At 45.0% G+C, this 17,712-nt stretch overlaps 2 protein-coding genes across 3 annotated transcripts in view; one reads left to right on the forward strand and one right to left on the reverse strand.

Annotated features, from left to right (window-relative positions):
- CLCN7 (chloride voltage-gated channel 7) overlaps window positions 1-2,074 on the reverse strand; it is a 109,846-nt gene extending 107,772 nt beyond the window's left edge. Inside the window, exon 1 of the mRNA XM_078785438.1 lies at window positions 1,733-2,074. Coding sequence (XP_078641564.1) covers window positions 1,733-1,813 — 81 coding nt within the window. The 5' untranslated portion in view covers window positions 1,814-2,074. The remainder of the gene's footprint in view (window positions 1-1,732) is intronic.
- The window catches only part of LOC137434339 (growth arrest-specific protein 7), a 517,476-nt gene that overhangs the window by 143,843 nt on the left and 355,921 nt on the right, over window positions 1-17,712 (forward strand). The window lies entirely within an intron of this gene.

Raw genomic sequence — 17,712 nt, forward strand, 5'->3', positions numbered from 1 at the left:
GCACGATTGGTCATGCTACTGGTCCTGCCACCTGACGATTGGTGCTGCCACCTGTCGTTCAACCTCATGATCGGTAGTGCGAGCGTTCGCAGGTCGCCACGATTGATTGTCCGAGCGGTCGCAAGTCGCCACGATTGACCGAACGATTGGTCGCTGATCGCCACCACTATTCACACGATTACCTACGATTGATCTTGCGATCGATCTTCTCCAATCGTTGGTGATCGCACAACCACGCGTACCACCAATCGTACGATGACCCCCAAGACCAATCGCTGTTTGCGATCGCAAATGCAGAGCATAGCAAACATTGACGATCGGTCGTACCTCGGCCAGATTGCCATCAATCGCATGATCCAGAAATCGTACGATCCAGCGTGGCTGAGGCCTAAATCATCGTTTTGCTGGAGCTAAATACTTCTTTCAGCTCGATGCCAAGTCTTGCTACTGGGCTGTCAAAATTTCATGCTGATAGTCAGCGTCTGTTTACATTTCAGATCCCATCAAACCGATACGGTTTCCAGCATCTTCCGTTTGGATTGTTCGTCATGGGTTTCGGAGCATTTGCTCCAAGTTAAGGCCATGGAGCACGCTCACTGCTGATTTATACTAATCTGTTGGTGCACAATGATCAATCCTGTGCGATTACTGTTCAAAGTTTCATGTTGTACGACAACTTCCTGATCCGTGCCCAAACCGTGTTGTTATTCAGTATATTCCGAGGTTTTGGCATACCTTACTCCCTCATGAGTGATAATGGTGGACATTTTGATAGTACTGAGTTGCGAGCCTTTGCAAAAGTATGGAATTTTGATCCCCTGTATGCCAGGTCCAATGGTCTTATTGAGCGTAACATAGAAACTATCAAATAGACCCTGAATAAGTGTACATACAGGTACTGACTGCAGACTTGGCCTCCTCACTTGGCGTCCAACGTGGATTGGTCACATACTGGATAGTCCAGCACGATTGCTCATGAGCAGGAAGTTTAAATCTATTGTATGTACCCGTTTTGTGAACACCGTGGACCCCTCTAATGCTGTCCATAATGGGCTTGTAGATCGTCAGCGATATCAGAGGTTTTACCATGACTGGCACGTGCACGTGAATATACACGTCTGCATCCAGGCCAGTTTGTGCTTGTTCAGAATCAGAAATCTGATGTTTGGGAACCAGGTACTATTGTGTCGCATTGTGAAGAACCGAGATCCTACATTCTGCGTTCACCTTCATTCGGAAGACCATTCCTCCCTCGCAGGCCAATAACCCCTTGAATGAGGACACCAGTGGTCCTACTTTGCCACGACGGTCCGCTGATAGTTCTGTTGCTGTACTTGCTCCATCTTTCAACCCAAACATCAAAACCTGACACACAGACAGCAATGTTTCCATGGAGACCGCCATGTTGTTAAGCGGTGACGAGCACCCCGTTCCGTTGGGGCGCTTGCTTGAACGCTTTGAATCAAGCGAGCCGTTTGCTAAAGGAACACGCCGATGATTTCGGCCAGGGGATATAGATTACAGTAGATCTGAGAATAAACGATCTACATCGAGGGAAATGTGCGTGGATTTACACAGGAACACGAACACCGTTGACAATCGCCTCTCCCATCATATCGGTAACACTAACGTAACAGGCAAGACTATAAACGACAGAGTTGGGCACAAAGTAAATAATAACATTCGGTGTGTGCACAGTATATGCCACCTGGCTGGACAAGCCTTTACCTACCGGCAGCAGAGGCGAGCGCTCCCCTCCGTGTCCATTGTGGTCTCTGCTGGACCAGGAGATCTTCTTCAGCACGTTAGACATGTCACGAACAAGGTGGGCAGCAATCAGAATGGAAGATACAATCCAACAGAAGAGGAAACGCGAAGTTGACTTGAAGAATCCAAATGAATAACAAGCTGCGCTCAGGTGACCGCGCACATGACAGTGACTGAGTGACTGATCCCCCTTCTACTGTACTCCTAAAAATGGTGACTATCAGGGTTACAGTAGTATTTTTTTTATTTCAGAGGAACAAGCGAACTCGGTGCGAGATAATATCAACTCAAAACGGCTTTTGGGACTAACGAAACAGGAAGACACGTAATGACGGCATTACGTCCGGCCAATGACAACACGCAAAGCCACAGTGACCTAATCACGTAAGTCTTGCGTGAGGACTTGCAAAACATGGGTGGGGATATGTCAATTCTTCTTCCTCCCTTTTTTGCATTCCGATCAGAGCATCACTTACGACGCACTGTAGTTGTTTTTACATTTAATAGCAGGATAATTATTCTTGGCGAGTAGCATTCATAATATGAAGAGTTTTTTTTTTTCTTCCTTTTCTCCATGTCACGTACATATCTCGATTTCACACCTTTTGATAGTTTATAAACCTCTTGCCCTTTAATATTTCGCTTCTCCATGAGCCTCGATAATTTTCTTGATATCTTTTTTGCTCGATGTTTTAAATGTGTATTTAAAACATAGGTGTAAGATGTACTGTGAGGTAAAAGGACGCACTAAAAGGTCAACTTGAGATCCTTTATATGGCAATAAGCCATTTGTAACTAGAACGGCACTCAGTAGAGAGCAAACCTCCACTTGGTTAGCCATAATTATGACTCAATGGTGAAGAATCACTAAAATAATTCTACGAGTTGGATCCGGATCCGGATCTTCACCAAAATCGAATTGATTCTTCCTTGTCACACACACAACCTGTCCAACATGTTTTGTCCAAATCCATCCTTAACTTTTTGATATATCCTGCTATATCCTTGATGCTTTGTTTTTCTCTCAGCGGTCCGTCGTTTGTGCTCCAATAACTTTCGTTCTCTGGTTTTCCCAGTCTTTTCACCCCATAGCCTACTTCCTTGTTTAAAATCTCAACGAAAAAAACCAAAAAAAAAACCCCAAAAAACATTTCCTTCTCAGTTCTTATTCGTTGTTCTCATTCGTTTATTCGTTCTTATTCGTTCGTTCGTTCTTCGACCACGTGTTTCTCCCCCATTTCCCCAGATAGTTTTCACTGTTAAACTTTAAAATGTTTACACTTTCCCCTAAAGTTCTGTATTCCGTCGTATATTATAACACCTTTTTCTTCTTCTTCTTCAAAAGGTTGCTTTCGACTTGCTCACCAAATCTTTTCATCCCCCAAAAAAATTCCATCTCTTACAGTGCCTCTTTTCTACATTCCCGAAACTCTCCTGCACTCCATCCTCCCTCCAGCGTCCTTAAACGTATTTTTGACTTGAAGGTCACAAGAAACTCATTTTGCAATAAATGTTCGTTTCCCATTAATCGTACACTTTCTAAAATCCAATCTCACCCCTCCCCTCCAAATCTTCCCCATCACCCCTCCCCTCCAAATCTTCCCCATCACCCATCCCTTTCAAATCTTCCCCCTTGCCCCTCCCCTCCAAATCCTCCCCATCACCCATCCCTTTCAAATCTCCCCCCTTGCCCCTTCCCTCCTAAACTCCCCCCACACCCCTCCCCTCCAAGACTCCCCCTCGCCCCTCCCCTCCTAGACTCCCCCCTCACCCCTCCCCTCCAAATCTCCCCCATATCCCATCCCGTTCAAATCCCTCCCCTTGTCCCTTCCCTCCTAAACTCCCCCCTCGCCCCTCCCCTTCAAATCTCTCCACCCTCATTTCTTCTCAATTTCCTCCCTCTCACTCCCCCTCCTCAAAGCGTCCTCCCCGCTTCTTCCCCCTTCCAACTCTCACCTCCATCTCCCCCAACCTTCTGCCTAGCTTATCGCCCTCCTCATATAACACCTCATTGTGCCTCACCCAATCACCATCAAACCTTTTGTCCGCCCCATCCATCCCTTTCTCCGAGCTATTCTGAAATCTCTGACACACCTTCAACAGCTCTCCCTACCTCTTCCACCTCTTCCACATCTTACCCTACTCCTCCTTCCCCCTGTTCTGTATCCGATGCTCACCCTTCCTCTTCATTAACGGTATGGACCTCAAACATCCGGGGCCTTCGTTCAAACTTAACTGATATCTCCATTCAGGTTGCTTCTGACAAACCAGACGTGATCTGCTTAACAGAAACTTTCCTCCGTCATGGTGTCTCTGATTCCTTAGTATCTCTCCCGGGTATGATAGACCTGAGCCTCGTCCTGGAGATGAGGTTGCTATCTTTATCAAAAACTCTCTTCCTCACTCGCCCTGCACTGCACTCTCTCCACCTCACCCCCAGGAATACCTCTGGCTACGGCTTCCCCTTCGCTCCCACCTCTTGTTCATGTGTGTGTTGTACCGTCCACCAATCAGTGATGACTCCTTCTACATCTCTCTGTCTGATAATATGGACCAACTTCTATCTACTCATCCCAACTCTCTCTTCCTCATATGTGGTGATTTCAATTGTCACCATGACAGTTGGCTGGGTGTGGGTACCTCTCTCACCAGCCATGGCTCCTCAGCAAAGGACTTCTGCGACTCACTGGGACTGACACAATCTGTCAATTTCCCGACCCGGATCTCAGTCAACGGAGCATCTTCTCTTCTGGACTTGGTTATGACTAACTTCACTGAAAATGTCTGCTGCTCTTCTTCTGCTCCAATCGGCTCATCTGATCATGTGCTTGTTAAACTGGACATCTCTCTGACCATTCTCAGAGAGCCTCCTCAGCGTCGACGAGTCTGGCATTTCACTCAGGCCAACTGGCACGGTCTTCAAGCAGCCATCAATCATCTGGACTGGTCTCCCATCTCTACCACCTCTGACATCAACTCATCCTGGGAATTCTTCCAAAGTAAATTGCTCTCTCTCATGCACAGATTTATCCCATCTCGTCTTCAGTTGTCATACCATTCCTCCCGTCCATGGTACACGGAATCTTGTGGTGAGTCTGTTGCCCAGAAACAACTTGCCTTCGTCTCCTGGAAAGCAAATCCAACGGAAGGAAATCTCATTTCCTTGCACAAAGCCCGAAACAAGTGTGTGTCCACCCTCAGGAGAGCCAGGAAACAATATCTCTCCGTTCTCAAGACCGAACTCTCTTATCTGTCTCCCTCTTCCAAATCCTGGTGGCGTCTGGTCAAATCTGTTTCTGGTGTTTGTTTCCCCTCCATCCCCTCCCTTACCTCAAACAGCTACACAGCTGACTTCGCACGTGAAAAAGCTGAATGCCTCAACTCTGTGTTTGCCTCTAAATCTTGTGTCCCAAACCCATCCCTCTCTGTACCCACCGTACCCAGTCGTACCCAGCTGCTCCTGGACTCCGTGTCCTTTCCTCCTGACAAGGTGGAAAAGTTTCTGTCAACCCTCGACTCTGATTCTGCAACTGGACCTGACGGCATCAGCCCACGGGTCCTAAAATCCTGTTCTTCCACTCTTTCACTCCATCTCTCTGTTCTCTTCACCCTCTCTTTTGCTCAAGGTCAACTGCCATCTGCTTGGAAATCAGCCAACATCACCGCTTTGCACAAAAAAGGTGCAAAAACAGATCCTAGCAACTACAGACCAATCAGCCTTCTCCCAATTATCAGCAAAGTCATGGAATCCATCATTGCTTCGGATATGAAATCTTTCCTCTTCTCCAATGGCTTGATCTCTGATCATCAATTTGGTTTCAGACCAGGTCACTCTACTCTGGACATGCTGCTTCTGCTGTCTCAACAATGGATGGAGGTCCTCAATGCCAAACAGGAAATTAGAGCAGTCTCCCTCGACATATCACGTGCCTTCGATACGGTCTGGCACCCCGCTCTGCTCACCAAACTCTCCTCCTTTGGTATCCATGGAAATCTCCACGCATGGCTGGCGGACTTCCTCTCTCGTCGTAGTCAACGTGTGGCCCTGAATGGGTTTCTCTCATCTCCTCTTCCTGTTCAGGCTGGAGTTCCCCAAGGCAGTGTTCTGGGCCCTGTGCTTTTTCTGGTCTTCATCAATGATCTCTCTGACTCTCTTGAAAATCCTCTCTATCTCTTTGCTGATGTCTCCACTCTCTGCCGCTCCATTCCTCATCCCTCAGATCGGCAGTCTGCAGCCTCCTCACTCTCTGCAGACCTGGACAAAATCACAGACTGGGCAAACAAGTGGAACATGTCTTTCAATCCTGACAAATCTCACACTCTTACGGTGTCTCTCCAAAAAGACCGACTGGACAACCCTCCCATCTACTTTCTGAATAATCCTCTCCAAGAAGTTCTGTCACTCAAGCTTTTGGGTCTCACTATCTGCCATGATCTTTCCTGGGAAAACCACATTTCCAAGCTGGCCTCCAAAGCCAGTCGCCGACTGGGCATCCTCCGTCATGCGAAGTCCTTCCTTGGCACACCTGAGCTCCTCACCACATACAAGGCTTTCATCCGCAGCTCAATGGAGTACTGCTCTCCCCTCTGGGCTGGTGCTCGTCTTCACGCTGTTGAAACCAAAGCGTTCAGAATCATTGGAATCTCCCGCGATGACGCTATCTCTGAGGGCCTTTCACTCACTCACTGCAGGCAGGTTGGTTGTCTTTCTGTCTTCGACCGACTCCTCACTGGCCTAGCCCCCCAGCTCTGTCTGTGCTCTGTCCCCCAAATACTCCTGCAGGTCGCACAAGATCTGCCTGCAACCCTCTTATGGTTAAACTGACAAAATCAAGACTCTCTGCTCACCTTCACTCCTTCATTCCTCTTTTCTCCCGCCTCTGGAACAAACTCCCTCACTCTCTTCAATCCCACTCCTCCCTCCAGGTCTTTAAATCGGCTGTTCACCACCATCTCTTATCTTCCCCAATCCAAAACCTTGATCTTTTCTACCCCCGCTAATTTCACACCCAAATCCACTTTTTTGAGGTGCCGACTTCTTTCCTGGAAGTCCTTGGTGTCCTTGCGTTTTATACCTATCCTGCCTCCCCCCAGGCCCTCTCCCTCCCACACATCTCCCGATGTCCCTGCTCTCAAATGTTGTGTTTGTGTGCTTCCTCCCCTTCTCTCCCCATCTTGTCGACCGCTCCCTTTTTTATATACTTTGTTTGCTTGTTTGTTTGATAAATGTTAGCTCTTTCACGAGCCTCGACTCTGTATACAAAAAAAAAAAAAATGTATCGTTTTTGGCCCTATCTTCCAAGGTGAAGAATCACTTTAAAAAATAAATAATTTTCATATCCGAATCCATAATCAGACCTTCACCAAAATCAAATCGAATCGTCCTTGTCAGACACACAACCGGTCCACCAAGTTTCGTCCAAATCCGTCCATAACGTTTTGAGATATTGTGCTATTTATCGTTTTTGGCCCTGTCTCTCAATGGCGAAGAATCATTGAAAAAATTCTAGTCGCCGGATCCGAATCCGGATCTTCACCAAAATCTAATCATTTTGCCCTTGTGACATGTGCTACATCTCTGCCAAATTTCGTCCGAATCCGTCCACAACTTTATGAGATATCCTGCTACGTATCGTTTTTGGCCCTATCTCCCAATGGTGAAGAATCACTTAAATAATTAAATAATTATCATATCCGAATCCATATTCAGGTCTTCACCTAAATCAAATCGATTCTTCCTTGTCACACACACAACTTGTCCACCAAGTTTCGTCCAAATCCATCCATAACCTTTTGAGATATCCCGCAATGTATAGTTTTTGGCCCTATCTTCCATGGTGAAGAATCACTTTAAAAAATAAATAATTTTCATATCCGAATCCATAATAATCAGACCTTCACCAAAATCAAATCGAATCGTCCTTGTCAGACACACAACCGGTCCACCAAGTTTCGTCCAAATCCGTCCATAACGTTTTGAGATATTGTGCTATTTATCGTTTTTGGCCCTGTCTCTCAATGGCGAAGAATCATTGAAAAAATTCTAGTCGCCGGATCCGAATCCGGATCTTCACCAAAATCTAATCATTTTGCCCTTGTGACATGTGCTACATCTCTGCCAAATTTCGTCCGAATCCGTCCATAACTTTTTGAGATATCTTGTTCACAAACGAACAAAAAACAGACAGGGGTGAAAACATAATCTCCATCCACCTTTGGTGGCGGAGGTAATAATAGGTGTAATATAAGGGAGCTGTTAATTGCTCAGGAAGTTGCTCGTGAATTGTTTGTAAGCAAGGAGTAATGAGCCTTAGACCATGTATAAAACGAGCTCCATTACGAGCCTTAAACCATGACAAGGAAAAGTCAATCAACTACTTACAGGTCACAATTCTCAATCGATCTTCATGAAACGTAACCTGGTAGAGCAAGTCAAAGGCTAAAAACCTATTGTTTGAGATCATCTGGTCAAGGTCACATAAAATCATCAATTTTCATCTGATTGACTCGAAATTTGAATAGGGTTTACATATGGGGTCTCTGGATTGATTATCGAAAAATCAGAACGAAATCGATTTTTTTTGACGTCTCCATGTCCACAGTTTCACCGAATTATAATCAAAAGGGAGTTTTTGTGATTTTTTCATTGCTATATCTCAAAACGTTTTCAAGATATCAAACTGAGACTTGCACAACTTATTTGTATCTATGCGTAGTATATGTGTGTAAATGTTGGTCAAGATTAGTCAAAGGTCAAGGCCATCTGAAAAATGCAAAACACCCATTGGGCTATGGTTTGAAAGTTTATCAGGCAAATTTGTTATGCGTTACATCCATTCATGTAAAACACTTGATCGGTCGAATTTTCAAAAAGGCCAAATTGCTGTTTCCATTGCAACTATTCTGCATTTGGATTTTGTGAGTATCGTGCTATGCATGTTTTTTTCTTGTTACTTGCAAAATCAAAGATTTTTCAAGTATATTGGTCGGTTCCGTTCGTGGTTCTGTCTGTTTGTTTGTTTGTCACCGGCCTACAGGTCACAATTCTAAACTGATCGTCACGAAACTTCACCAAGTTGTATAGGTCGTCCCAATTGAGAAGCCTATTGTTTTTGGGGTCAAAAGGTCAAAAGGTCAACATAGGCCAAAGGTCACCAACTTTGCCAAATTTCTAAAATCCTCAATTTTCATCCGATTGACTTGAAATTTGAAGAGGACTTGCATATCTGGTCACTGAATTCAACCATCAAGTATATTTGAGGTCAACATAGGCCAAAAGGTCAACATAGGCCAAATTTCTAAAATCCTCAATTTTCATCCAATTGACTTGAAATTTGAAGATGACTTGCATATCTGGTCACTGAATTCAACCACAAATTATATCTTAGGTGAACATAGGCCAAAAGGTCAACATAGGCCGAATTTCTAAAATCACCAATTTTCATTTGATCGACTTGAAATTCTAAGAGGATTTACATATATGGTCACTGAATTCAACCACCAACTATTTTTGAGGTCAACATAGGCCAAGTTTTATACATAGGCCAAGTCCAACATTCTGGAAGAGTAGGCCAAGTTTTATAAATCCTCAATTTTCATCTGATTGACTTGAAAATTGAACAGCATTTGCACATTGAGTCACTAAATAGGGAAGCTAACTATTTTTGAGGTAAAAAGGTCAAAGGTCAACTCAAGGTCAACCTTACAAAATAATCATTTTTCATTTGAAAAATCGTCACTTTTCTTCCTGTTGACCCGAGCTTTGATCAAGATTGTCAATTTTAATCTTGATGAATGATCGTTTTAAGGCCATTTTCCCCACTACAGCGGGGGTTAGCCAATGGTTAGCGGGGGTTAATCTTGATGAAATGGACAATTTGCTGTATCAATGGAATTTTTTTTTCTTGGGGGTGGGGGGGCGGATTTTGCAAGTATCGTGCTCCGCATGACGTCTTCTTGTTTGTTTGTTTGTTTTTTCTTTGTCTGCATGCGCTAATCTCCTGAACGGTGAAAGATAGGAGGAAACCTCTGAAACAAAAAATGTCGGGACGGACCCCGGGAAGGTTATAGGCTGGGTGGCAAGGCCGGTCGAGGTAGCCTCGGCCGGGCTGGGCCCATTTCGCAATAAATCTTCTTCTTCTTTCAAAATTCTCTTGAAGTACAACTTATGCACTTAATAGGAATATCTGACTGATTGCAACACATGCTTTCAAAATTCTCTGTCGCGGGGCCCAACAGAAGATCGTTGAGCACTATCTGATACTGGGCTCATGTCAGACCTATGTACAGAAGATTAAATTCATTCAAAAAGAACCTGGGCAACACTGGGTGCATTCAGCTAGTATATATATATATATATATATATATATATATATATATATATATATATATATATATATATATATATATATATATATATATATATATATATATATATATATATATTCTCCATAGGTGATTCTGTCTGTCTGTCCGGGGGAGTGGCTTCGTCCGTTGACAGAGTAGCTCCACCCATTCTGGAAGAGGCTTCAAAAACAAATATCCACCATTTTGTTTACTCGCATAGCTATGAGGCCTCTTTTGTTAGGCCCGTGGTGTCGTGCTCTCTCTCACAGTTTTATTTCAACTCTAATTCGATATCTCATTTCATTTTTCACAGTTGCTAACATGGGTTTAGACTCGGTTGAAAAAAAACGGAAAGAAAATTCGATTAAAGTTACCGTTTATAGAATGAATTGAATTTTCAAAGGCCTGTAACATAGAAGGCCATTGACACTCGCTTACGCCTTAATCTTCACCATCTGATTTCATTTTTATAGATGGTTTTAGACTTGGTGTCAGCAATAATTTAGAAAATTCACGCACACACGGGAAATCGCTGAGACATTTTAGAAATTCGCAGCACGGTCTGTCATACACCACCGAAAATAACAGATGGGAAAATGCCAAGACATATTAAAAATTTGTGCCGGACTTTTACATTTGATGACATGGCGTCATGATGAAATAATAAATTTCTACATTGTCATAATAATGTGGGGAGAGGGGCACAGCTTCGTTCACGTATCACCACATATGGGAAATTGCCGACAGATATTTCTTCGTTCTAATTTCATTCATCATTATTATATGGAAGTAGAGGTAATCTTGTTTAAACACACCATTTATTCCATCGATGTTGTTTTTTTTCCGCACGAGTTTTGAAGGCTGAATCGTGTTCTCACATTCAGGATTGATAAACAAACTCTATTTCACGTGTACATGAACATGTAATTCACAAGTGTAAAATAAATAAATAAACACAGACAGGAGATTGCTTACAGATATTTTTTCGTTCTTATTTTATACGTTATGTCCACGGGTACACTGAAGCGGTTCCCGCTGAATGTACACAATCGCCTTGCACCTGCCAGGACGCGGCCAGGGCGCGTCCAGGACGCCCGGGCATGTCCAGACTCGCCTTTCCAGGGCTCGCCCAGAGCGTCCGGGCATGCCCGCTCTCGCCTTTCCAGGGCAAACGCCCCGGCATAAATGTGTATATATATTGCTGCCCGATAAACGGGCTTTTCAGAATACCTGAGCTGTTTTGTTTCAATAAAGCAACTCGGACGAATTCCGTCTTTGGTCGCGTCAATTCTTTCGACTCGCGTTGGAGCGCAGCTCCTTCAACACTTTAAATAAGTTTATTTGAAATCTTTAATTTAACAAATATCATTTTGTATGCTGTAACTAAAATAGTAACTTTGGTTTTCATGGGACACAAAGGTGCAATGTATTGTTCTTATACACCGCCCAAAATACTTTTTCCCAAGGGAGTTTTCCATTTGAACTGTATTCTTTATATCGTCGGAATGTTTCATTCTTTAGACGTAGTCACAATAACAAGTTGCATCAAGAAAAAGAGCAATCAGAGATTGCAAACCCTCGCCAGGATGTATTTTCAGTGGTTTTTTGGCTTCTTTTTTTTTTTTTTGTATACAAGATCGATGCTCGTGAAAGAGCGAACATTAATCACACAGAAAGACAAACCGACACATACAACATATAACATGGGGAGCGGTAGTCAAGATGGGGCGAGAGGGGGAGGAACACAAACACAACATCTGAGAGCAGGGACATCGAGAGATCTGTGGGAGGGAGAGGGCTTTGGGGGGTGGGGTGGGGGGGGGAGGCATGGGAAGGGGGGGGGGGGTGGGAGAGGTATAAAACATATGGACACTGCCGGGACTTCTAGGAAAGAAGTTGGAATTTCAAACAAGGAGGATCTGGGGTGAATTAGTGGGGGTAGAAAAGATCAAGGTTTTGTATGGGGAAAGATAAGAGATGGTGGTGAACAGCTGTTTTAAACACCTGGAGGGAGGAGTGGGATTGAAGGGAGTGTAGGAGTTTGTTCCAGAAGCGGGAGAAAAGAGGAATGAAAGAGTGAAGGTGAGCAGAGAGCCGAGATTTCGGCAGTTTAACCATCAGAGGGTTGCTGGCAGATCTTGTGCGACCTGTAGGAATATTTGGGGGACAAAGCACAGAGAGAGCTTGGGGAGCAAGGCCGGAGAGGAGTCGGTAGAAGACAGAAAGACCACCTACCTGTCTGCGGTGAGTGAGTGAAAGGCCCTCGGAGATAGCTTCATCACGGGAGATTCCAATGATTCTGGAAGCTTTGGTTTCAACAGCGTGAAGCCGAGCTAGGTGTGAGGCAGGAGCACCGGCCCAATCGGGGAGAACAGTATTCCATTGAGCTGCGGATGAAAGCCTTGTATGTGGTGTGGAGCTCAGGTGTGCCGAGGAAGGACTTCGCACGACGGAGGATGCCCAGTCGGCGACTGGCTTTGGAGGCCAGCTTGGAAATGTATTTTTCCCAAGAAAGATCATGGCAGATAGTGAGATCCAAAAGCTTGAGCGACAGAAATTCTTGGAGAGGATTGTTGAGAAAGTAGATGGGAGGGTTGTCCAGTCGATCTTTTGTGTTAAAACCAATATGGCGACCGAACCACATGACCAATGACGTCATCATTATTTTTTTTCTAAACTAATTTTTTCCTAGATTATGCTCAAGAAATTTCATCTTGATCAGATGAAGTTTTGTACCTGTTGCATTATGACGTCATAATGGAGGAACCTATGACATCATCATTAACATATTTTATCCACCACGGAGAGTTCTTTACAATGAACCATGTCTCAATTTTTTCTATACAGCACTTTCGGAGATATAGAGGTGCAAAGTTTTTCGTTTTTTCCCATATGGCGGCCGAACCACGTGACTGATGACGTCATAATTATCATTAAAAATTATGCAGGTGGAGTTGCACCTATGGTGAAATTTTTCTGTCAATCGGACCAACGGTTGCAGAGAAAATCATATTTATTCTGTGCGGACAAACAAACAGACAGACGAACAGACAAACAAACGGACTCAAATGCAATACCCTCTCCTCTGGCGAGGGTAATTATGTACTCTGCACGTGGGGAGAAGGGTGGAGCATCCTTTACGTGTCGCCACTCGCGTTTGTAAATGTTCTCTCCGAAATGAATTAAATAATGAGTGAACAGGATGAGACCGCCAATGAACGTTAACACAGACTTGCATGGGATGCTGAGCAAAAAAGACATTGGAAGGTAATGTGTGCTCAGCAAACATATACAAGAGCAGCTGCAATGAATCCGGATGAAGTATTGGATAATATGTGTGTGTGTATGTAATTGGACATAAGAATTGGAAATCAGAGATAGAATTGTGAGAAAAAAAAAGATGTGTGTGTGTATGTGTGTGGGGGGGTGGGGGGGGCGGTGTATGTGTGTATGTGTATATATGTATGTGTGTGCATGTGTGTGTACGTGTGTGTATATATATTGTTGCGGATATGAGGATTGTATGTTTTTGATTGTGTGTATTCTATTGGAAATTGCTGTGTAACATTGTTGATTATGGCCCCTCCTGCCTCCAGAGTTGTGTAAAGGTAAAAAGGGCGTCCCGGTAGTTAATTCCATGAAACACCACATTGAAGGACATGATAAAACCCTTGTTCAGTAGTTTATATCCTTATTATGTGTTTTAGAGTAAGGCCTTGTCTTCCAGTAACATGACACTTCATTGCACCAAGTAAAAGAGATAGATTCCCTTCATTCCCATTCCCAAAAACCTCCATTTCCCCTTTCGTAATGGCCAAGCCTCAATTTGGCAATTACATCCCCTCCAAAGCCGCCATTGGCCACGAGGCAGGGTCGGGGAAGAAAGGCGTGCCCGCCCGTCGTCATCAAGGGCGGAGCCAGAGGGTCGCGCGACCAACCATGGCCAAGGTGAGCACACCGATGGGCGTGTCCTGAAGGCCGGCGGCTTAATCGCCGGAGGCATGATAAAAGCGCGCGCGCAAGAGTGACCAAAAGAGAGTTGCAAAAAGGTCCAAGGCTGAGCTGAGCTGCGTGGTGAGGTGCAAAGGAGATGAGCTTTTACGAGATGAGCAATGACAAGAGCTGAGTGTGTGGTTTTTGGTCAGAACTGGGTTGGTCGTCAGTGGTGGTCAGTGGTTGCGTAGAGTGGAGGGGTTGCGTTGAGTTGTCGGTGGTGAGGAAGAGTTGGACTAAGAAAGAGTCCTGGAGTTAGTGAGAGAGGGAGAGAGAACCCGTCACGCCAGACCCCCCACCAGCAGCGTTGGCTTGGCTCCACCAAGCAGCTCCGACCCGTTACCCCACGCACACGACAGGATCGGTGGCATCGGCGGCCGTCGAGGTCCAGCCCGACATCCCGTGCGGGATCAAACTCCAGCCAGCTCCGTGCCTTCCTCCAGCCACCCACCTCTAGCCATTCCTGCCTGCAAGCTCCCCATTCGTGTACGTGAGTTTGTTCTGTTTGTGCTGTCCTGGGTAGTCAATTAAGTCGGTATAAGCTAGTATTTTCCCTGTGTCTCTAAAAGCTTCTGTATATTATTTTCTTATCTTTCCTTCTCCTTGGTTATTTTGAGCCTGTAAATATTAAATAAATTTAGTAGTATTTTCAACCTTTGTTTCGTCTTTTTATTCCTTTTCTTCACATCCGTCGTCTTTGTCTTTTCCCTGATTGAATAGCTGTGGTGCGATACGGCCAACGTCTGGGTGAATCGGGTTTAGTCGGGGAAAAACTGTTCGGCCGCGGCACCTCCGCTCGGCAAACAACATCCTTAACCGCGGACCGTAACAATATATATATATATTGTTGCAGATTTGAGAATCCTGCACGTTGGTAATTGCTGTAAATATCACCCTCTGTAAATAATGTAATGATTCCTGTAAATACCTCCATTTGTGTAAAGGTCAAAGGTCGTCCTTTTATTTAGTCCATCGCACACACGTAGAGAACCATAGGATCCCTCAATAGTTATATCATTATTATGTGTTCCAGTTTAAGGCTCTGTTTTCCATTAGTTGACTCTGCATTGCACCAAATGAAATAAGGTAGAATCCCCTTTCAATTGCCCCAGGACCTCCATTGCCAACCACATTACCAACTGCATTTGACTCCATTACGCTCGCGGTCAAGCCAACGAACAAGGGTGTTGCCCGCCCATCATCATCAGAAGGTGGAGCCAGGAAAGCCCTTGCCGACCAACCAAGGATGAGTGGGTATGGCTCAAGAGGGTGGGGTTATAAAACCCATTGCATCAGCCCCCACTGAGAGAGATGCGTAAGAGTTCAGTTGAGAAGGAGTTGAATTGCGCTGAACCAAGTCAGGCTTGCGGTTCTGCCGAGAGAGAGACGACGCTGTACAACCCCTGCGCGTGTGCAGCTTTGACGCGCAGCTTTGACGCGCAGCTTCGACGCGCAGCTTCGACGCGCTGCTACGCGGGGACCAGTTTGCGGTGGAATCGGTGGCCGTCCACTTCCAGCCCCAACGTCCCGTGCGGGATCAAGCTTCAGCCCAGCGTCCAGCTGAACCTTCCTCTCCTTCCAGCCATTCGTTCCTGCCTTCATTCCCCTTTTGTGTACGTGAGTTTGTCTTGTTTGTTCTGTCTGGGAAATAAGTTAAGCCTGTGTAGATAAGCTAGAATTGCACTGTGTCTTCTTCTCCTTCTGTAATTATTTTCGTATCTTTCCTTCTCCCTTGGTTTCTTTGATTGTGTACATAATTAGTAATAAATTCCTGTTCTTCCTACCTTTGCCTTCTTTCCTTCACATCCGTTCGTTTTAGAGGTTTCCACATTGAACACCTGTGGCACGATTTGGCCAACGATCAGGATTGGGTTTAGTATTTGCTAATGGTTCGAACTCCGGGTTGCTAAAACCGCTCGGCAATTAGTCCATCTAAAACCGGGGTTCGAGCAGGAGTCCCTTCCCTGCGTCGCGGTCAGGAGTGGCACTCAGGTCCTTGGGAGTTTTCATTGACCAATTACCCTGGCTGCTCCCGACCGGGGGGGAGTGTTGGGATTTCCAGGACTCAGTTATAGACAGCTATAGACAAGGGGCTAACCCCCCCTTGGTAAGGGGAAAAGGCCGACATTGAGATCCGTAACAATTTATATATATATATATATATATATATATATATATATATATATATATATATATATATATATATATATATGTGTGTGTGTGTGTATGTATATATGTGTTTATATGTGCATATGTGTGGATATATGTGTATGTCTGTGAATAAGAGACAGAATGGTGAGGAACATAAATGAAAAAACGAGGTGTGTGTGTGTGTGTGACCCACTCCCCCATGTGTGTGTCACCCACTCCCCTCTGTGTGTGTGTGTGTGTGTGTGTGTGTGTGTGTGTGTGTGTGTGTGTGTGTGTGTGTGTGTGTGTGTGTGTAAGTAGATATACATTATATATATATATATATATATATATGTATATATATATATTGTTGCGGGTGTGCCATAAAGGCAGACCCCCTATAGTCAATTACACGACAACATGTAGCCTGCATTAGTCAGTTATGTCTTATTGAATGTAAAGATTAGCCCTTTCCCATTGAGTTGTAAAAAAGACCAAATATGCGTTGAGTTAGGCAGGATCTTCAAACCTTCGTTGGTTAAGGGAAGCCATAACACCAGATGTGCAGAAAGTCGTGGCCAAAAGCACGGCCTACATGACCAATGGCGAGCCGGGAACCCGTCGCCATGATGCAACAAGCCTCAGCCAATGGGAGGCTCTGGAACATTTTGAAGGGTGTGACCAGTTCTGATAATAGCCCACGCGCAGGCATTATCATTCTCTTGCTTTTTGGGACTTCTTTGAGGACACACCTGAGCTCTTGCCCCTTTCGCCACGCTCATGACGAGACCTCGCTTGCTTTTTCATATCTCCCACGACACGAGTTTGGCCTTTGTGTTCTTCGTCGGCACCCATCGCGTCTGCGCAGATCTTTTGCGCCATCTGGCTGACCTGCAAGCGTTGGCCTTTCAACATGACTCACCTGAGCTGAAGTTGTCTGCCTGCGTGGCAGCTCGTCCCACCTGCGCTGAATTTACCTCATCCAGGCTGCACGTCACAATCAAACTACGAGCCGCGCACACCAGACCACGTGGTCACCAGCGAGGAATCCCAGCACGTACATCGGTACGCCCTTTAACCAGAGTGTTATTCCCTGAGAGTGTGAGTCAGAATGTGAAGGCGCCAGTGGGGTTTATTAGGATAGGTAAGAATTGTTAAGGTAAATCTTCGTCTCTGTTTCTCTGTGCCTTCCAAATAAAAGGCTGTACATTTTGTTCTTACTTCCAACCTGTTCGGTACGTCTTTTCTCCATTGGCCTAGCATCATCCAGGACCGCATTTGGCTAGACTCAGGTCCACAAATCTCGTGGGGCAACGCCGCTTTCCACACCATGCAAAACCACTCGGCATCCATAAGGTGTGGGAAAGTGAGGGTTCGATCACGTGGTTCTTCGGCACGCGCGTGCACCTTGACGTGTGCACCTTCAACTTGACCCTCCCGCAACAAATTGTTGTTAAGGAGTGGGATAAATTTGGA

This window comes from Myxine glutinosa, chromosome 10, assembly GCF_964187855.1.
Source record: "Myxine glutinosa chromosome 10, kmMyxGlut1.1, whole genome shotgun sequence".
NCBI classification, from domain to species: Eukaryota; Metazoa; Chordata; class Myxini; order Myxiniformes; family Myxinidae; genus Myxine; species Myxine glutinosa.